The sequence below is a fragment of the Heterocephalus glaber genome, unplaced genomic scaffold (assembly GCF_053883595.1).
Source record: "Heterocephalus glaber isolate CG9 unplaced genomic scaffold, H.glaber_assembly_v1.0 deba00001497, whole genome shotgun sequence".
Taxonomy (NCBI): domain Eukaryota; kingdom Metazoa; phylum Chordata; class Mammalia; order Rodentia; family Bathyergidae; genus Heterocephalus; species Heterocephalus glaber.
In genome coordinates, this window is record NW_028258320.1 from 27,460,839 (window position 1) to 27,478,242 (window position 17,404).

Genomic DNA, 17,404 nt, shown 5'->3' on the forward strand with positions numbered 1-17,404 from the left:
TGTACCTAGTCCACAGCCTGAATGTTGGGTGGCCTTGAAATTTCCTTCACCAGATTCACTAGTTTGCTACCCTTAATCTCAATCTCCCACAGAGTCTCAGGGCATGAGCAAAAACGTAGACATATTTCTTTCTTTTTTTTTTGGTACCGGGGATCAAACTCAGGTCCTTGCGCTTGCACAGCAGGCGGTGAAACCACTGAGCTAAATCCCCTGCCCAACATATTTCTTGCCAGAGCATAACATGCATGGTTTATAGTACAACTGCCAATGGAGTTTTTATTCCTCACTGAAACCTCCTGAGCCTGATCTTTCTGATCTTTACTGTATACATATCTATCAGTATTCTGGTCTTCTGAGCTCTACTAGAATCAAGATCAGCTTAAAGCAATTCTAGGGCTGCTCTAGCCTGCATCTCCAAATTTTTCCAAACTCCTTCCATGAACCAGTTCCAAAGGCTTCTAAACCACCTGGTCACATAATCACACCAACAACCCCATTTCTTTGGTACCAAAATTTGTCTTAGTTATATTCTCATCACTGAAACACAATACCCAACACCAACAATTGAAAAGAGGAGTGGTTTACTTGCGCTCATGGCTTTAGGTTTCAATCCATAGCCTGCTCATTCCAAGGCAGAACCAGCATGGAGGAAGGAAACCACCCTGGGCCAAGGAAAGCTGCTCACATCATGGCAGCCAGGAAGCAGAAAGAGAATGAGGAGCTAGGGAGGGTGGTATACTCTTCTAGATCAAGCCTTTAGTGACCTGCCTTTTTTTTTAATCCAGGCCTTACCTCCTAATGTACCTATAGCATATTCAGCTATAACACCCCCATGATCAATTCATCTTCCAAAAGTCCTGCCTTGAGTGCATGATGCTTTGGGGGAACATTCTAGATGTAAACCATAACAAAGGGTAAAATTTGCTGAGCATCAGTTCTATGCAAAATCATGTTCCAAGGACTTTCCTGTGTCTGGTATGAGCTGGGTGGTCTCATAAGTGAGACGATATGAAACAGAAAGAGCTAGCACTAATAGGCAATCTCTGGGGTCAGACCAAGTGGGTTAGCTATGTCTGCTTCCCAGCTGTGAGACTATAAATGTGTTTCTTTTCTTTTTTTCCCCCTCATTTTTAAAATGAGCATGGTCAAAGCCTCCATCTTGTAGGGTTTGGTAATGATTGCTTTGACATAGTGGAAGGAAAGTTAGCATAACCACAATTATTAGTTTTGTGATCTTAAAAATTATTCAACTTCTCTGAGCTTCCATTTTTATTTTCTATAATGTAGACTCATGAATTCACAGAGATAGTATGGCTGTTTGTGAGGTAATTATATTAAGAGGCACACAGAGGAGTTTAATACATATATGTTCCTTTTTACAATTCCTTTCTCACCTCTTAGTTCAACACTATAAGAGCAGTTTTGGGCTATTAAAGAGGTTCCACTGAATAAGAAATAGTTGTGTAATAGATTAAAGAATATAGAAAATACAATTACAATCTAAAATATCAGAATAACATTAAACTATATTATTTGGCATAATTCTGTTTTACCAATTGATCTTTTAAGGATCTTAAGAATTGAAAATGTTATATTGTTTAGGTTTTTATACCTCGAGGAAAATAATAGCTTGCCAATTTTCTTTTTTATTTTATTTTATTTTATTTTAGTTCTTTTATTGGTACATTTTAGGTATACAATTCATTTACATTTACCATTGGGTGTTTGTACCTGTACATGATATATCTTTGTTCTTACTTTTTTCCCCATTACCTGTGCACCTTTCACCCAAAAATGGATTTCATTTCCATTTGTTTTCTTTTCTCATAGGTTTTCCTTTCCCTCTTTTCCTTTCCCCTTCCCCTTCCTTCACTCCTTCGTCTTTGGACCTTTTTTCCTATTTCAAATTATCAATTATTCATTTTAATCATTTTAACCCTTGTTTACACTATCAGTTTCTCACACCAGAGAAACTATTCGGTATTTACACATGTGTGTCCTATTTATTTCACTTAAGAGTATGGCCTCGATATGCATCCATTTAGCTATAAATGACTCTAGTTTTTCATTCTTTATGGCTGAGTAGTACTCCATTTTATAAAAAGCCACATTTTCTTTATCCAGTTTCCAGTTGATGGACACTTGTAGCTTGCCAGTTTTCAAGTGAATCTAAGCCACACAGCCAAACCTGTAATTCAGACTCCTATTTTCTCAGTAACTTCACTGAGGCAGGAAAAAGACATTGTGGTGTGAGGTTAGGGATGTTGTGAGAAAGGTGATGGTGATACAGGAAATACATCCTAATGACTTGCTGAAGCTTCTTTCTCATAATTTCTTATTGTTTTTCTGACAAGAACACTTCAAATCAATTCTTTGCATTCTTTTTTCTTCAGAATTTATGGTTTTAATATTCCTTGGAAAATTCTAATTTTCTCTTTATTTTCTTGATAACTGTACAACCCGTTGAAACAAAAGAGAGGAAAAACCCGTTTTTGTGGACAACTGATATAAACACGATTTTCTTTAGATTTACCTTAGCCAAAGTAGAGTTTAGAAGCCTCTCCTCCCTTCCCTATTTGGAATGGTTTGGTCATTGAAGATAGTCTTTTGAGTCTCACAGCTGTACAGCTGTAACATGGAAATGATTTTCTAATACAGTCTGAGGCTATGTCTATGTAACCCCTTCATACATGGGTGAAAAGTGAAGAAAACCACAATCTAATGACTAATTTTAGTACATACTATATTATATATTTTAATACTTACTATATTCTAGGTACAGATACTAAATTTTACATTTTTTAATTTTCACAACTCTCTTATGAGATTGTTTTAAAGCCAAGGAAACAAAGAATTAGAGTCTTAAGTGACTTTCCAAAGTCACAGAACTAATCATGTAGTTGAAAGATTTGACTTAGCCGTGTATAACTAGTAACATGTAAGTGCAGTAAGGAATGAAACCAACATTCAGTGCTGGTGTCCTATCTGTGTTGGTAGGGAGGGTTTAGGCGCTTAAGGACAGGCAGAATGTGGTTGGGTGGGTGTGGGTTGTGAGGGGAGTGAGGACGGTGTGAGGAGGACATCCAGAACCCAAAAGCACAGAAGCATGAGACAGGATGGAAACAGCAGTCTTTCATGCATATTTGTGGAGGGATGCACCAGTTAACATGGTGAGTTCCAAATATATTAAAGCACAGTGCGCAACAGAGGCCTGATGAGCAAAGGTTTAGGTCTATCACGGGTGCGTGATGTAATGAGTGCTGTTGGACATCAGTTTTGATTGGTGGGAAAAGCCATGGAGGTTGAGACTACTTTTAGGTGGTCCTAGATCAGATCAGAAAATACTAAGAGGTGAACCAAGGCTGCAGCAATGCAGAGATGGAGGTTGATAATTTAGGCATATGTGTGATAAAGACCTGGGTGTCTGGCTTGATGTGTCAATGTAGAGAACAATCAGAGAGAGCTTCTCTAAAGAACAGCTCGTTTATTTGGAATTAGAATAGCGTTGTAATGGGAATACAGGTAGCATAGAAAATGAAGCATGTTGAAGGAGGTTGAAGCAAGGGTCTGTTTTTAAAGGTGAAATGAGAGATTTCATAAGATATTTTGAAACAAACATTCTTGGCTACAAAGATCAATAACAAGGATGGTGCCAGTCCAAGGTTAAACGGTTGCTGGGAAGATGTTCTTGTAGAAGTGTTGTCTGTGTCAGGTTGTGGCGGCTTCTGTGATGGGTTGTGGTCCTGGCTGAGCTTTTGTGAGTAGTTCTTGTGATCAAGCGTATGTACATGAGATCTCCACAACTTCCAGCTTTATTTCGTTTTTGATTACGGCTTGACATCTTTGATTACATTTTGATTCCGACAACTTTCACAAATGTGAGCGGATACAGAAAAAGGAAGCTTGTGGTTGTGTTGTGCTCTCACCCAGAAGTGTGAAAAATGGAACTTAGAGTGTGCCAAAGAAATGTTAGAAAGTAAATATATTTAAGTTTTACCTACTTAAATTTAAAAAATTATGTTTTACTCATGTTTGTGCTTCAAATGGTCAGTTGTATGGGCATTTAGTTTTTAAATTACAGTATTATGCTGAAGGTCGGTGCTCAGAACTTTTTCACTAACAGTGTCTAACCAAAAACAGACTAAGGACTGCTTAAAACAGTGGTTTCTAAACTTTTTAGATGGGATTATCTACTCTTTTATTTAGGACCCCAAAGAGCTTTTAATTATATGGATTATACTTGTATTTATTTGGCTGAAATTTATTATATTTAAAGAAATTTTAAAAATTTTTTGTAATTCGTTTAAAGATAATAATTCAGTACATGTTAATATGAATAACCCATTTACTGTGAAGAATAACTCTTCTCCAAAACAAAAAATTAACAAGATAAGTGGTATTTCTTTTTACATATTTGTAAATCTCATGTCTGGCTTTATAGAAAATATGGGTCCTCCTATCTTCTGTACCAAATCTGTTGTAGTGTGCTATTTGGGTGTTTTTTTGTTTGTTTGTTTGAGGCAAGGTCTCTCTATGTAGTCCAGACTGGCCTTGAACTTGCTGTGTAATCCAGGCTGGTCTCGAAGTTCTCCTGCCTCAGCCTCCTCAGTGCTAGGAGTAGAGGTTTGCACCACTATGCCTGGCACAATATGTGTTTTTGATTGAAGAATAGGAAAAAAACCCTGGACTTATACAAAAATATAATTCAAAAGGCAAGAGTTTCTAATAGTCTTTTCAGGCAATTTGATATTATACCAAAACTTGGTAAGTTATAATTTCCTAAAGATTAATTGAATATGGAACCTAATACCATATCAGTATACTTTTCTTAGTAAGGCCATTTGTTTATGCTGTACTTGGCTTTTCATTCAAACTTGATTTTATAATATCATGAATGCATGTTTGAAAAATATTGGTGCTCTGAGTATTACTAGAATTTGAAAATGTTATCACATTTCATTATAAAGCATCAAAAGTGATGTTAACACTTTTTTAAAATTTTTCTTGGCTTTTGGAGACAACGTCTCTCTATGTAGACCAGGCTGGGCTTGAACTAACTGTGTAGCCCAGGCTGGCCTCAAATTCACAATTCTCCTGTCATGTCCTCCTGAGTGCTAGGATTACAGGTGTGTGCCCCCATGACTAAGAGTCACTTGTTAATATTACCAACAAACTCATTAGAAAATCTTTATATATTGGGAAATTATCAAATTCATGGTGGTAGATACCAATTTTCTAAAATTCTCATCTTTTGCTGGAAAGCTTGAATTTTATCATTTGTGGCAATCACTGTCCGTTGTTTCCCTTGTTAGTTCATTTTTCAAGAAAATAGCTGTCAAATACACAAGGTGAATAACCACAGTTTATCTATCAGACATTCTTTCAAGTAAAAAAACCAGGCAAGTTATGAAAAAAAAAATGGCTATTTTACCTGGGTACTAAAACAATTGCTTAAATGCTTTTCCTCCTAGAAGCTCTTGTAATTCAGATGAAACATTTAGAACGAATTTGTTTTTATAGTATGTGGTGGTAAAAGTGATAAGGTATAAAGTTTAGTACAAATACTTTGATTTGTTCCAAAGTTTTTAAAGTTTTATTTCTCTTTTGCACCATCAGCGAAAATGTGAACATAGTGAAAAAAGCAGAGATCATCTTGGTACTTTTGTAAAAATGGTTTAGTCTTGGCACCCCGGACTTCCCAGCCCCCATGACCTCTCTTTAATAACTGCTGGCTTAAAGTCATCCAATACAGATATAGGGAGATTTCAGGCCATATTCTGCTTTTTTGAAATTTTGAAGAAAATGTATTCTAAATTTATGCAAAAAATTTTTAAAAATTTAAAAAACAGTGACATAATTTTATCTGAAATCTACATCCTTGAAATCATTTTTTTTTAAAAATTCATTTTAGTTTAAGGTTAAAAGTATAAAAGTTGCTGTTTCTACTTTTGGGTCTTGGCATTTAGTAACCTGCAATGTCTTTTTAAAATCATGTTTCCAGTGCCTAACATTTCAGAGTCTGACAATGAAGTCACAGAAAATAAATCCATTCCCTTTGCAAAGGTTCTCAGAAATACAGCCTCTTTTAAGGGTGACACATTTTGACAATGAAATTGATTTTCCAGAAGCAGGTATTATTTCATATCTTTTTTTAATGATACTGGAGTATGACTCCAGGGCTTTTGCACTGAGCTACATGTCCAGCCCTTTCCTCTCCCGTCCCTGTGCTGTCCCACCCTTTCCCTGTCCTTCCCTTCCCTGTCCTTCCCTTCCCTTATTTTGAGATGGAATCTCACTGACTTGCTAGGTTGCCCAGGCTGGCTCAGACTTGTGCTCCTACTGGCTCAGCCTCCCAGAGTGCTGGGATCATAGGTGTGCACCCCCAAAATTACCTTTTTTTTTTTGGACCCAGGGATCAAATTTGGGACCTTGCCCTTGCGAGGCAGGCGGCAGAACCACTGAGCTAAATCTCCGGCCCAAAACCACCTTTATTTAATGTCTTTCAGGGTCCTATATGTAATAATGACAACTGTGTAAGTTAATCCAACTCCTGTTTTAGTTAGATAATATGGAGATAGAAGGAGTCTAGAAACTCATACTCTGAAGTTAACCAGTAAGAGAATGTCCTAGCGGAGATTTGATTTACTCCTTTCTTTCTTTTATTCCCATGCATTTAAAATAATGAGATCTTAGGGTCAGGATTTAGCTCAGCAGCACAGCATCTGGCAAGTGCGAGGTCCTGAGTTCAATCTCTGCTACCAAAAACAAACAAACAAATACCCAAAATAATAAAATAATGAAATATTTCTTAATTTATTTAATGTCTTTTTATGTTTAGGTCTTGGATGCGGTTTATTATACACTGCAACAGTGACAATTACGTGCCAGTATTTTGACAGCCGCCGAGGCCTTGCACTTGGCCTGATTTCAACAGGTACAGTTCTTTCTTTCTTTCCTTCCTTCCTTCCTTCCTTCCTTCCTTCCTTCCTTCCTTCTTTCCTTTGTCTACTGTGTAGCTCAGGCTGGCCTTGAACTCTCAATCCTGCTTCAGCTTCTTGAGTGCTGGAATTACAGATGAGTGCTACCATCCCTGGTTTATAACAGGTACATTTTCAAAATAAGTATTGTCACTATTTAGCCTTCTAAACAAAGTTAAAATTTACCAAGCACAGGGCTGGGGATTTAGCTCAGTGTTTTTGTGCAAGGACCCGAGTTCGATCCCTGGTACCAAAAAAAAAAAAAAAAAGCAAGCACATATATGTATACCCATCCATTACCTAGCATGTCAGATAGCAAAATGATTCTTTTACTCTACTCCTAGAAGAAATATTTATTTTTTACCATAAAATACATATGTGAAAAATCTGGGGCCAATGTATGTCCAATATAATATATGAAAAGAAAGCTTATGGGTTCAGTATATTGAGAGCCACATACTGGTGAAGGCTTTGCTAAAAGAAGCAGAGAATGCTTCTGTAAACACCTTATCCCTGAGGAATATAAGAGAAAGGGAAGGAAAATGGACAACCCCAAGGCCACTGGCAGAAAGACTGGTGCTTGCCATCTCTTTACCTGCACATATTATGGAACTTATCTTTTCTCTACTAATTTCTGAATACATCTCACTGTCCTATGTGCACATCCAAGCACCTGGCTGTTTACTCTTGTTATTTCTTTAACGATCAAGAGATGATCACAGAAGAGAAAATCTATGTATAAAATACAGATTTTAAATACTCCTGGACTCCTCTGGGAGTTTTAAAGTGGTGTTTCACTTTTCAGATGAATTTTTTAAAAGCTGCTTAGGGAACTTATCAAAATTTTTGTGGGTAGTATTTTATGAATTTATTTAGGGGATATAGCTGCCAAGCTACCAAAAGCTGTAAGTTTACATAAGCTACTCGTTAGTTGGCAGGTGTTCCTGGGAGGTCAGGCTCTTAGACGGGCTACAGGACCTACACACTTGCTTTGTTCTGAGGCCACCCCAGGGCAACAAGGAAATTACTGGACACACTGAATTGAGTTGGCCATTTACTCATAGTAATACAAGGATGGATTGCCAGGTGGGAAATGTGAACCATGGTTCAGGAAGAGAGAAGGCCAGAGTTTGAAGACATAGCCAAGGCAGAAATAGGGGAAAGAACACAAAAACAACAGATGAGGAATGTAGCACGGTCAGAATGCAGTTGAAAGTACCTGTTTGGATCTCACACGAGTATGTCGGGGTGTAAGAGTAGGCACGGCAGCCTAGGGGACAAAAGGTCTCACCTGTACTGTGTTTGTGAGGAGGCAAAATGTGTAGAGTTACCACACAGACCCAGGAGCCAGACTGCCTGGTCTTGAATGCTGCTTCTGTCACTCATTAGTTGCCTGGTGTTGGACAAGGTACAACTATTCTGTGCCTCAGTTTTCTGCACTGGGAAGTGGGGATAGTGAGAGGGGAAGGGGTTCCAGCTTCAACTCACAGGGAGCCGGTGAGGTGGGGGAATCAGGGAGAGGGATGAAGCTACTGTCAATGAAAGGGATGACAAGCAAAACAAAGTAATGTAATTTTTTTTAAAAACCTCAAAACAAACTACCTGAAATACGGTAACCTAGTTGAAAGGAAAAATATAGACACAAAATGAAAGTTTGGGGGCAACATTTTCTTCCACAATAAACGAGGATTGGTAAACTTATGCCCATGGATCCAGTCTAGCCTACTGCTATTGTTTGTCTAGCCCACAAACCAAGAATTGATTTTGTATTTGAAAATGATTTTTAAAAATCAAAAAAGAATATTTCATGACGTGTGACAATTATGTGAAATTCACTGTCTATAAATTCATTGGAACACAGCCATTTGATCCTTTATGGTTCATCTCTGGCTGCTCCCACACTTCCAGGGCAGAGCTGAATTATCAGGATCGGTAGGTATTGTGCAGACCGCAGGGCCTTATGTGTTTACTCTAACCCTTTACAGAAAAAGTTTTTGGATTCAGGCCTGGTATTAATGAGCTCATCCATGCATGAGTGCATCTCTTTACAGTTTCAGTTTCTCTGGGCATCACCTAATCTTTTTTAATAGTGTTTAATCTAGACATGGATGAAAGCATAATTTATGTTTTCATTTTGCCCTTTATATTGGCCATTTTTCAATTAGGAGGATGTTCTTTTTGAATATTAAAAATTATAGTTTTATGGTTTAAAAAGTTATACAAAGAAACTTTTTTTTTCCTGCAATGCTGGGGATCAAATCTAGGGCCTCATGCATGCTAGGCACCCCTGAGCTATACACCTGACCCCACGAGGAAAAGCTGAAATTACTCTCTATTGCCCTGAAATACTTCCTACATCTTTCTAAGCCATCGCCCTGTTTTCTTGGGATGTAGACTAAGATAAGTAATTTGATTTTCCTTGCCCTCATCATAAGTTAGTATATGGTAGGTGTTCCGTAAATCTGAATTTTTAGTAATCTACTGAATTCAGTAAATCTGTTGGATTGATTTGCTGTGTTTCTCTTGTATGTCATGATAACAGATCAGCTTGGTTGGTAATCAGTGGAAAATTGTTTATTTTCTCAACTTAACGTTGAAACAGGGAACTTTCAAAACACTAAGAATATTTTAAGTGGGGCGGGGATTTAGCTCAGTGGTTCCGGCGCCTGCTTCGAAAGGGCAGGGACCCGAGTTCAATCCCTGGTACCAAAAAAAAGAGAATATTTTAAGTATCTAATGGTGTAGCAATTTGCTATACTCTCTACATAGACATAATGATAGATAAAAATGACAAATGAGCAGTTATTGGGAGGTGGTGCAGCACGGTAGTCCATGCAGCCACCCAGTTTTACTTGGTACTTTCCATTTACTCTAAAGTACTTTAACTTTGGAAGCATGAACTACTTTTATAAGACTAAGGAAAGGATTACATTTGTCTATTATTACTTGTCAATAGTCAGCAAACATTTACTCTTTTAGTATTGACCAAGTTACTATCTTAGCTCCCAATACCTTAACATAAACCATCAATATATATATGCAAAGATTCTTCTCCCTTCTTTGGAATGAAGAGTTAACTTGAAAAATGTGAAGGCCCAGGGATTTAGCTCAGTGGTGCCGCTGCCTGCCTCACAAGCACAAGGTCCCAAGTTTGATCACCAGTACAAAAACAAAAAAAAAAGTGAAAAAGGGACAATGGAATTCCCCCCCTTTTTTTTTTGGTACCAGGGATCGAACTGGGGACCTTGTGCTTGCGAGGCAGGCACTGGAACCACTGAGCTAAATCCCTGGCCCTGGAATTCCCTTTTAAAAATATTTTCTTACAACTCTAAAGTATAAAACCAGTGGTTATTTGTAACAATTTCTCTCTTTATTTCCCTCCCCTTCCCCTCCCCTCTTTCTTTCATAGTGTCAAGGATCAAACCCAGGGTCTGGAGCATGCTAGGCAAGCCCTTTATTTCTGAGCTACACTTGCATTCCTTTCCATTTATGTATTTAGTTATTTATTTTTAATTTTGAAACAGGTTCTCCCTAAGTTGCTTAGGCTGGACTTGGACTTACAACCTTCCTGCTTCAGCCTCCAAAATAGCTAGAATTATAGGTATTTGCTACTGTGCCCTGCAAGAATTTTTGACAAGCTGAATTTTTACTTTATTTCTTTTTCTGTACCACTCAGGTTCAAACCAAGGGTTTTGCATTGAGATACACACACAGCCTTTCTTAGTTTTCTTCTTTTTTTTTTTCTCAACTTGGAGGCAGGATCTCACTAAGTTGCTGAAACTAGACTTGAATTAGTTGTCTTTCCGTCTCAGCCTCCTGAGGAGCTGAGATTATAGGTGTGTGCCTCCCTGCTGGGCAATAAGATGAGATTTTACAGCGAACATGTTCATGTCATCAGTCATGCCTCTTGGTCCACTGGCATCCCATTGGGGTTATGCTATCACTTGGAGTAGATCTTTTTATATGTATGATCATTTAGACTATTTTCTTTTAGTGATCTTTTATTTTTTCTTTCTTTTTCACATGACATTTCCTGAAGATGTTTAAGTTTTAAAATATTCAACTTCTTTACACATTGAAAGCAGAACCAGATGAGAATGGTGCACATTAATTGGGTCGCTATAACCTGGCATTCCAGTATGTTTTGTGTGATCAATATGGAAAAGGGGCTGTTTACCTGGTTGCATGATGTAGAAACGTTTTAAATTTATACACTCAGTCAAATTCCCACTGACTGTTATGATGTTATCAATGCATTAAAATATAAGTCATTTATTCTGTTGATAGAGCAATGGATTTGAACTATCAAAACATTACAAATATCTTGAAAATAACCTATATTTATCTCAAAAATAAAATACAAAAATTTGCTCTCCCAAAGGCAATAAATGTTTAGCGTAGGGCCTGGCACATAACAAATTCAAAAAAAGTAGTTACATAATGATATATGCTAAGACTACGGGCTCCTGCTATCAGACTAAGTGTGAATCCTACTTATGTTATTTACAGCTTATGTTATCCTATTAATGTTATTTGTGATCTATGGCTAATGTCTCAAGCTTCCCAGCCCTCAGTCACTTTATTTGCGGATTGGGAGTAATAATAGGATCTATTCAATAGAATTATTAAAAGGATAAAACAAGATAATGCAGCATAAACTGCTTACCAGTGTCTGAATTATAAATTAATGTTATGTTGACATTACTATTATTGTTATCTTCACTATTTTGCGATTTTAATATACAGGTACAATGAATGCCAGTATAAATGGTGATGTTTCTAATGCTTGATCTGAGAGCCCCAAAGTATGAGATAAAGACTAAACAGCTCCCATTTCCCTTTTAGGTTCAAGTGTTGGCCTTTTTATCTATGCTGCTCTCCAGAGGATGCTGATTGACTTCTATGGACTGGATGGATGCTTGCTGATAGTTGGTGCTTTAGCTTTAAATATATTAGCCTGTGGCAGCTTGATGAGACCCCTGCAGGTCTCCAATTGTCCTTTGCCTGAAAAACCAGCTCCAGAAAATGTGCTGGACAGATATTCCATTTACACTGAAAGAGAAAAGAACCAGGAAGAAAACATAAACATTCTGGAGAAGAGCTACAATAATGAGGCAAAATGCAAAGGTGCTTTGGCCAATGGTGACTGGAAACAGGAGAATCTTCTTCATAAAAGCCCCACAACAATGGCACACGCAAAAGAACCTGAAACGTACAGACAGAAAGTTGCAGAGCAGACATATTTTTGCAAACAATTTGCCAAGAGGAAGTGGCAGTTGTATAAAAACTACTGTGGCGAAACTGTCTCTCTGTTTAAAAACAAAGTATTTTCAGCACTTTTCATCGCTATCTTACTTTTTGACATTGGAGGGTTTCCACCTTCATTACTTATGGAAGATGTAGCAAGAAGTTCCAGTGTGAAGGAAGAGGAGTCTATTATGCCTCTTATTTCCATTATAGGCATTATGACGGCAGTTGGTAAACTCCTTTTAGGGATATTGGCTGACTTCAAGTGGATTAATACCTTATATCTTTATGTAGCTACCTTAATAACCATGGGCTTGGCCTTGTGTGCAATTCCGTTTGCAAAAAGCTATGTCACATTGGCAATACTTTCTGCGATTCTAGGGTTTCTTACTGGTAATTGGTCCATATTCCCATATGTGACTACCAAGACTGTGGGAATTGAAAAATTAGCTCATGCCTATGGAATATTAATGTTTTTTGCTGGACTTGGAAATAGCCTTGGACCACCAATTATTGGTAAGATATTTATTTTCAAGTCAACTCAGTTTACTCTTCTTCATTTCAATATCTCCAGATATAGATATTCAGATTTGCAAAGAATAAATCTGTATGGAATATCTTATGATGTATTCATGATCACTTTGTTATGGTTCAGAAAGCCAGTAGACTTTCTCTGTCTTTGTATTCATTCTTTTAATTGGGAGAAACTCAAAATGCTTGCTTCTCATCTGAAAATTTTTTCTTTTTAGAAAAAAATTAAGATACATTTTCATTCATGCCATTATAATTTTACAAAATATTAGGCTTAAATGCATTTTTGTTGTTTTGGTTTTAGTTCTAGGGACTGAACTCAGGGCCTCAACACTGAGCTACATCACCAGCTCTTTTTTTTTTTTTCATTTTGAGACAGGGTCTTGCTAAGTCACTAAATTGCCCAGGCTGGGCTTGAACTTGTCGTCCTCCTGTCTCAGCCTCTCAGAGTGCTGGGATTATAGGCATGTACCACCATACCTAGATTCAATGTGATGTTTTTATACATGTGTATAATATATTTTGATCATATTCGTTCCCATTACTCTCCATTACATCCCTTTTATCAACTAAATATTTAAGATTACCCTCTTCTAAAGCCTAGTCGTTCATGTTGGAAGTAGTATCATGCTCCTAACTATAAAATTGATTAAAATTAGAGTAGGGCTTGACATTCACACTATTTCTAAGAAACTCAGTTTTGTTTTACTGTCTTTTCAGGTTGGTTTTACGACTGGACCCAGACCTACGACATTGCATTTTATTTTAGTGGCTTGTGTGTCCTGCTGGGAGGTTTTATTCTGCTGCTGGCAGCCTTGGCCCCTTGGGATACATGTAAAAAACAACTCCCTAAGCCAACACCAACAACTTTTTTTTACAAAGTTGCCTCTAATGTTTAGAGGAACATTGGAAGACACTATTTTTTGCTACTTTATACCATATAGCAAAAAATATTTTAACAATTTTCAGGCAAACTCTAGAGTCAAGACTGTTTTCTCACAGCAGGATTTGACTGTGGCTGACTCTTGAGTGCATTTTTAAAATTTTATATATCCAACTCTTTTTGTACTCTGTATGTAGCCTTTATCCCCTGTGCCCTCCTTCCCCAAGAAATAGGACTACTTTTTATTATTGTTCATTAGTTCTTAACATTGTAAAACTTTTGACCAGCTCCTTAAGTCTTTCTCTGTGTAAAGAAGTATGGATTCTCTGCAGACTCCTTAGTTCCACTGCAAGGGGCCCAGCATATCTTCAGTTTTGAAGACCATGCAAGCCTCGTGATGGGGTATGCATGAAGGCCACTAAGCAATAAATAAATCACTCTCTGTGGTAGACCTTCTAGTCAACAGACTCCAAGCCACTTCATCAGGAAGTGAAAGTAGTTATACAACAGCATCAAGACTTGCAGTGGAACAAACTGATCACTTAAAAGATATTTTATAGTCATCAATTTTCATTATTTTATTTTACTTGCCTTGATTTAGCACCCTTGATTTAGTGGTGTTTGGTGCCCTCAGCACATAAACTGTTTCAGTTCCTAAGGCGTTTGCTGGGATGCAGGCAGACTCTAAGCAGAAGAGTAGCCTTGCTTCATGGTTGGCCACGAGACCTTTGCTCACTTGTGTTTGTCAACATCCACTTAGCTGCCATTTCCCAGGGAGTTCTGACTTTAACTGCTTCCAAATAGGAATGCATTTTTCAACCATTCCATCTGGCAAATGGGGCACCTCCATTTGCTTTTGGCACAGTGGGGATTGTTTGAAAGTGCTTGCATATCTTCCCAATGAAGCATTTGTTTGCTACAATCAGATTTTTCCACCATCACATTTTAATTCAGGGCCAGAACTAAAACAGTGTGTGTGTGTGTGTGTGTGTGTGTGTGTGTGTGTGTGCGCGTGCGCGCGCGCGCGCACGCTAAGTCTACACGGGACAGGAAAGAAGCAATCAGAAATTGACATCCTTGGGCCGGGAATTCAGCTCAGTGGTTCTGCCACATGTCTCACAAGTGCAAGGACCTGGGTTTGATCCCTGGTACGAAAAAAAAAAAAATTGACACCCTTATCTAACCTTGCTTAAATTCTAGGAAGAAAATAATGTTTAATGAATTGATATTTTCCCCCAAAGAAATGGGTTTTAAACATTGGCATGCATCAGTATCCCTTTTGATCTCTTAAAAATATAGGTACCTGAGTACCATGGTTAGAGATTTTAGTTTAATTCTATAGATCTAGGCTGTGCCCCAAACATCTATATTCTTAACAAGTTCTTCATATGATTCTGATAACATAGCCTGTAGCTGTTAGGAGATTGGCAGGAGAAAAAACATTTATCCTCTTAAATGAAAAAAAACAAAACCCTGAGGTGAGAGGCTTTTATAAATAAATAGCCAAGTTTCAATCCCCAGTACCACACACACACACACACACACACACACACACACACACAATAAATAAATAAATAAATAGCCAAGTGTTCTTTAAATAAGAGGCACCCTTCCCAATGTGCCAAACTTGTCTTTTCTTTTGAAACACTTAAGATTGTTTTATTTTATACTTCTATATTCCTTTCCTTGGAAGGCGCTTGAAGCACTTTATGAGCATGAGTCCTCACAGCCCTCTGTGAGGATGGTAAATAGTACTTTCCTGTGTACTATGGAGAATCCAAAAAGGAATTAACCCTACCCAGTAATGCAATAATGGGGCTTCAGGGTACCCCAGACCTCTGCTCCATATGTTCAGACTTCTGTAAAGTTTTCTGTACCTCATCCTTAGTCCCTGAAAAGGTTAGTAAATTAATAAATGACATTTAAAAGAAAAAATTACATGTTTTTTTGTTGAAAGTTCTTATTACCAATATTATGTTCAAGAAAATCCAATAACCTAGAAAATTTTGACTTTTTAATGACCTCTCCACATTCATCAATGTTGGTAATTGTCCAAATATAGCATCACTATGTCTACTGAGGTCATCCAATGTGTGCATTTTCCACAGTTTAGGGAATGAATTTTAAGTTACAATAAAATACTTTTGTTTGTTTTGCATCAGTTCAGTTGTTTTCTTTCCTCTTCCTTTTCTTCCCAGTATAGTGGCACTTCACTTGAATGTAAACATATAAATTATCTGATATAATTCTGATTCCAGAATTTGATGGTCTGATAAGAAGAGCATGTTCAAAAACCAGTCTGCTTACGTTAACTGCCTCGTTGCTTTCCAAAAAGTTGGCATATCAGGCCTGTGTAATGCTCTTGAGAAACAAAGGGCACATTCCTATCTGACATTATTAATAAAGATATCACTTATCACTGTGTTGCTCAAGCTGATAGCAAACTCCTCGGCTCAAGCAGTCCTCTTACCTCAGTCTCCCAAGCAGTGATATTATAGTCTCAAGCTGCCAAGCCCAGCTTAATAATTCATAGAATTTTTTAATATGTTCCAGGCTTACATCATTTATAGCTAATGATAACCCTGTGTACTAGAGATTAATGCTCATTTTATAATAAAAATATAATTGTCATAATGATCTGACAACATAGTATGAATGTATAAGTAATTTCCAAAAGGAAAATAAAAAAGATTTCACTTTCTGAATGGTTTCTAACATGGCTAGGAAATGGGGCCATGTTGAGAGGGTTTCTATCAAGCCAATTTTCTTAGTGCATAGAGAAGTCACTGTTAACTTAAATAGTTTTTCAGGACTTGTACATATCCCTAGAATTGGTATTTTAAAAACATACTTAACAGAATTTACATTGATTAGAACAAAATTCTCCTTTTGTGACTCAGATACTTCTGGACCTTGGAAGTGGATTGGGCTGAGTTTGGGAAAGTTGAGGAGTGAGAGTTTGTTAGGAACCCTCCTCCCTGGCTGGTTCAGCAGCTCCTCACTCCTCTCTGCTTCTCACCTCTCCCTTGACGAGCCTCCGAGGTGCCAGGTGGTGTCTAATTCTCAGCAGGGGAATCAGGAGAGAGGTAAAGGCCCCAGGAGGAACAATTCCAACAACTAGGAGTTCCAGCACTGGGAGGTCCTGACCGAATGGTAAGTGCTGCTGAAGAAGTCCCATGACCTTGGGTAACCTCTCCTGCCACCAATTACAGTAGTATAGGGTTATTCACGCACAGAGTATTCCAGGAAATGGAAGAGCTCTATTTTGAAGAAAAGAATGTCTCACTTCCTCTTTTACTTTAGAAGGAGTGTTATACTGAACACATAAAATACACAATTTACATTAGCAGCACTGTACATACAATTTCTCCATAATCATAATCTTGGGACCTTTTCTGTAAAGTCAGTTTTGTGTGAAGGATATAAGATCTGTCTTTGAGTAAGAAGTTCACCTCAGCCAGTTACAGCAATAGAGATTTATGAGCACACAGACACTATTGGGGCATGCAGTGTACACTCTCATAAAGGTTATGACTCCACACCCATGTGCCTTGGGTTCGAATCTTAGCTCAGTCACTGTGGCTGAGTGACTGCTAACAAATTATTAGCCTCTTGAAGCCTCCATTTCCTCACTTATAAAAGACACCATAGGGCTATAGTGGAAATTAAATATGGCAATATATAGGGATGCCTGGTACATGATAGATGTCCAATAAATATTAGCTATTATTATTCTCAGGAATACAGCTTCCTAGTGCTGTACCTG

The 17,404-nt window shown here is 37.7% G+C and overlaps 1 protein-coding gene across 4 annotated transcripts in view; it reads left to right on the forward strand.

Annotated features, from left to right (window-relative positions):
- Positions 1-15,799, forward strand: part of Slc16a9 (solute carrier family 16 member 9) — a 78,771-nt gene extending 62,972 nt beyond the window's left edge. For all 4 annotated transcript variants that reach the window (XM_087184813.1, XM_087184814.1, XM_004858285.4 and 1 more), the window contains 3 exons: positions 6,839-6,934; positions 11,823-12,740; positions 13,476-15,799. In XM_087184813.1, coding sequence (XP_087040939.1) covers positions 6,839-6,934; positions 11,823-12,740; positions 13,476-13,654 — 1,193 coding nt within the window. In that variant the 3' untranslated portion in view covers positions 13,655-15,799. The remainder of the gene's footprint in view (positions 1-6,838; positions 6,935-11,822; positions 12,741-13,475) is intronic.
- The last annotated feature ends 1,605 nt before the right edge of the window (positions 15,800-17,404 follow it).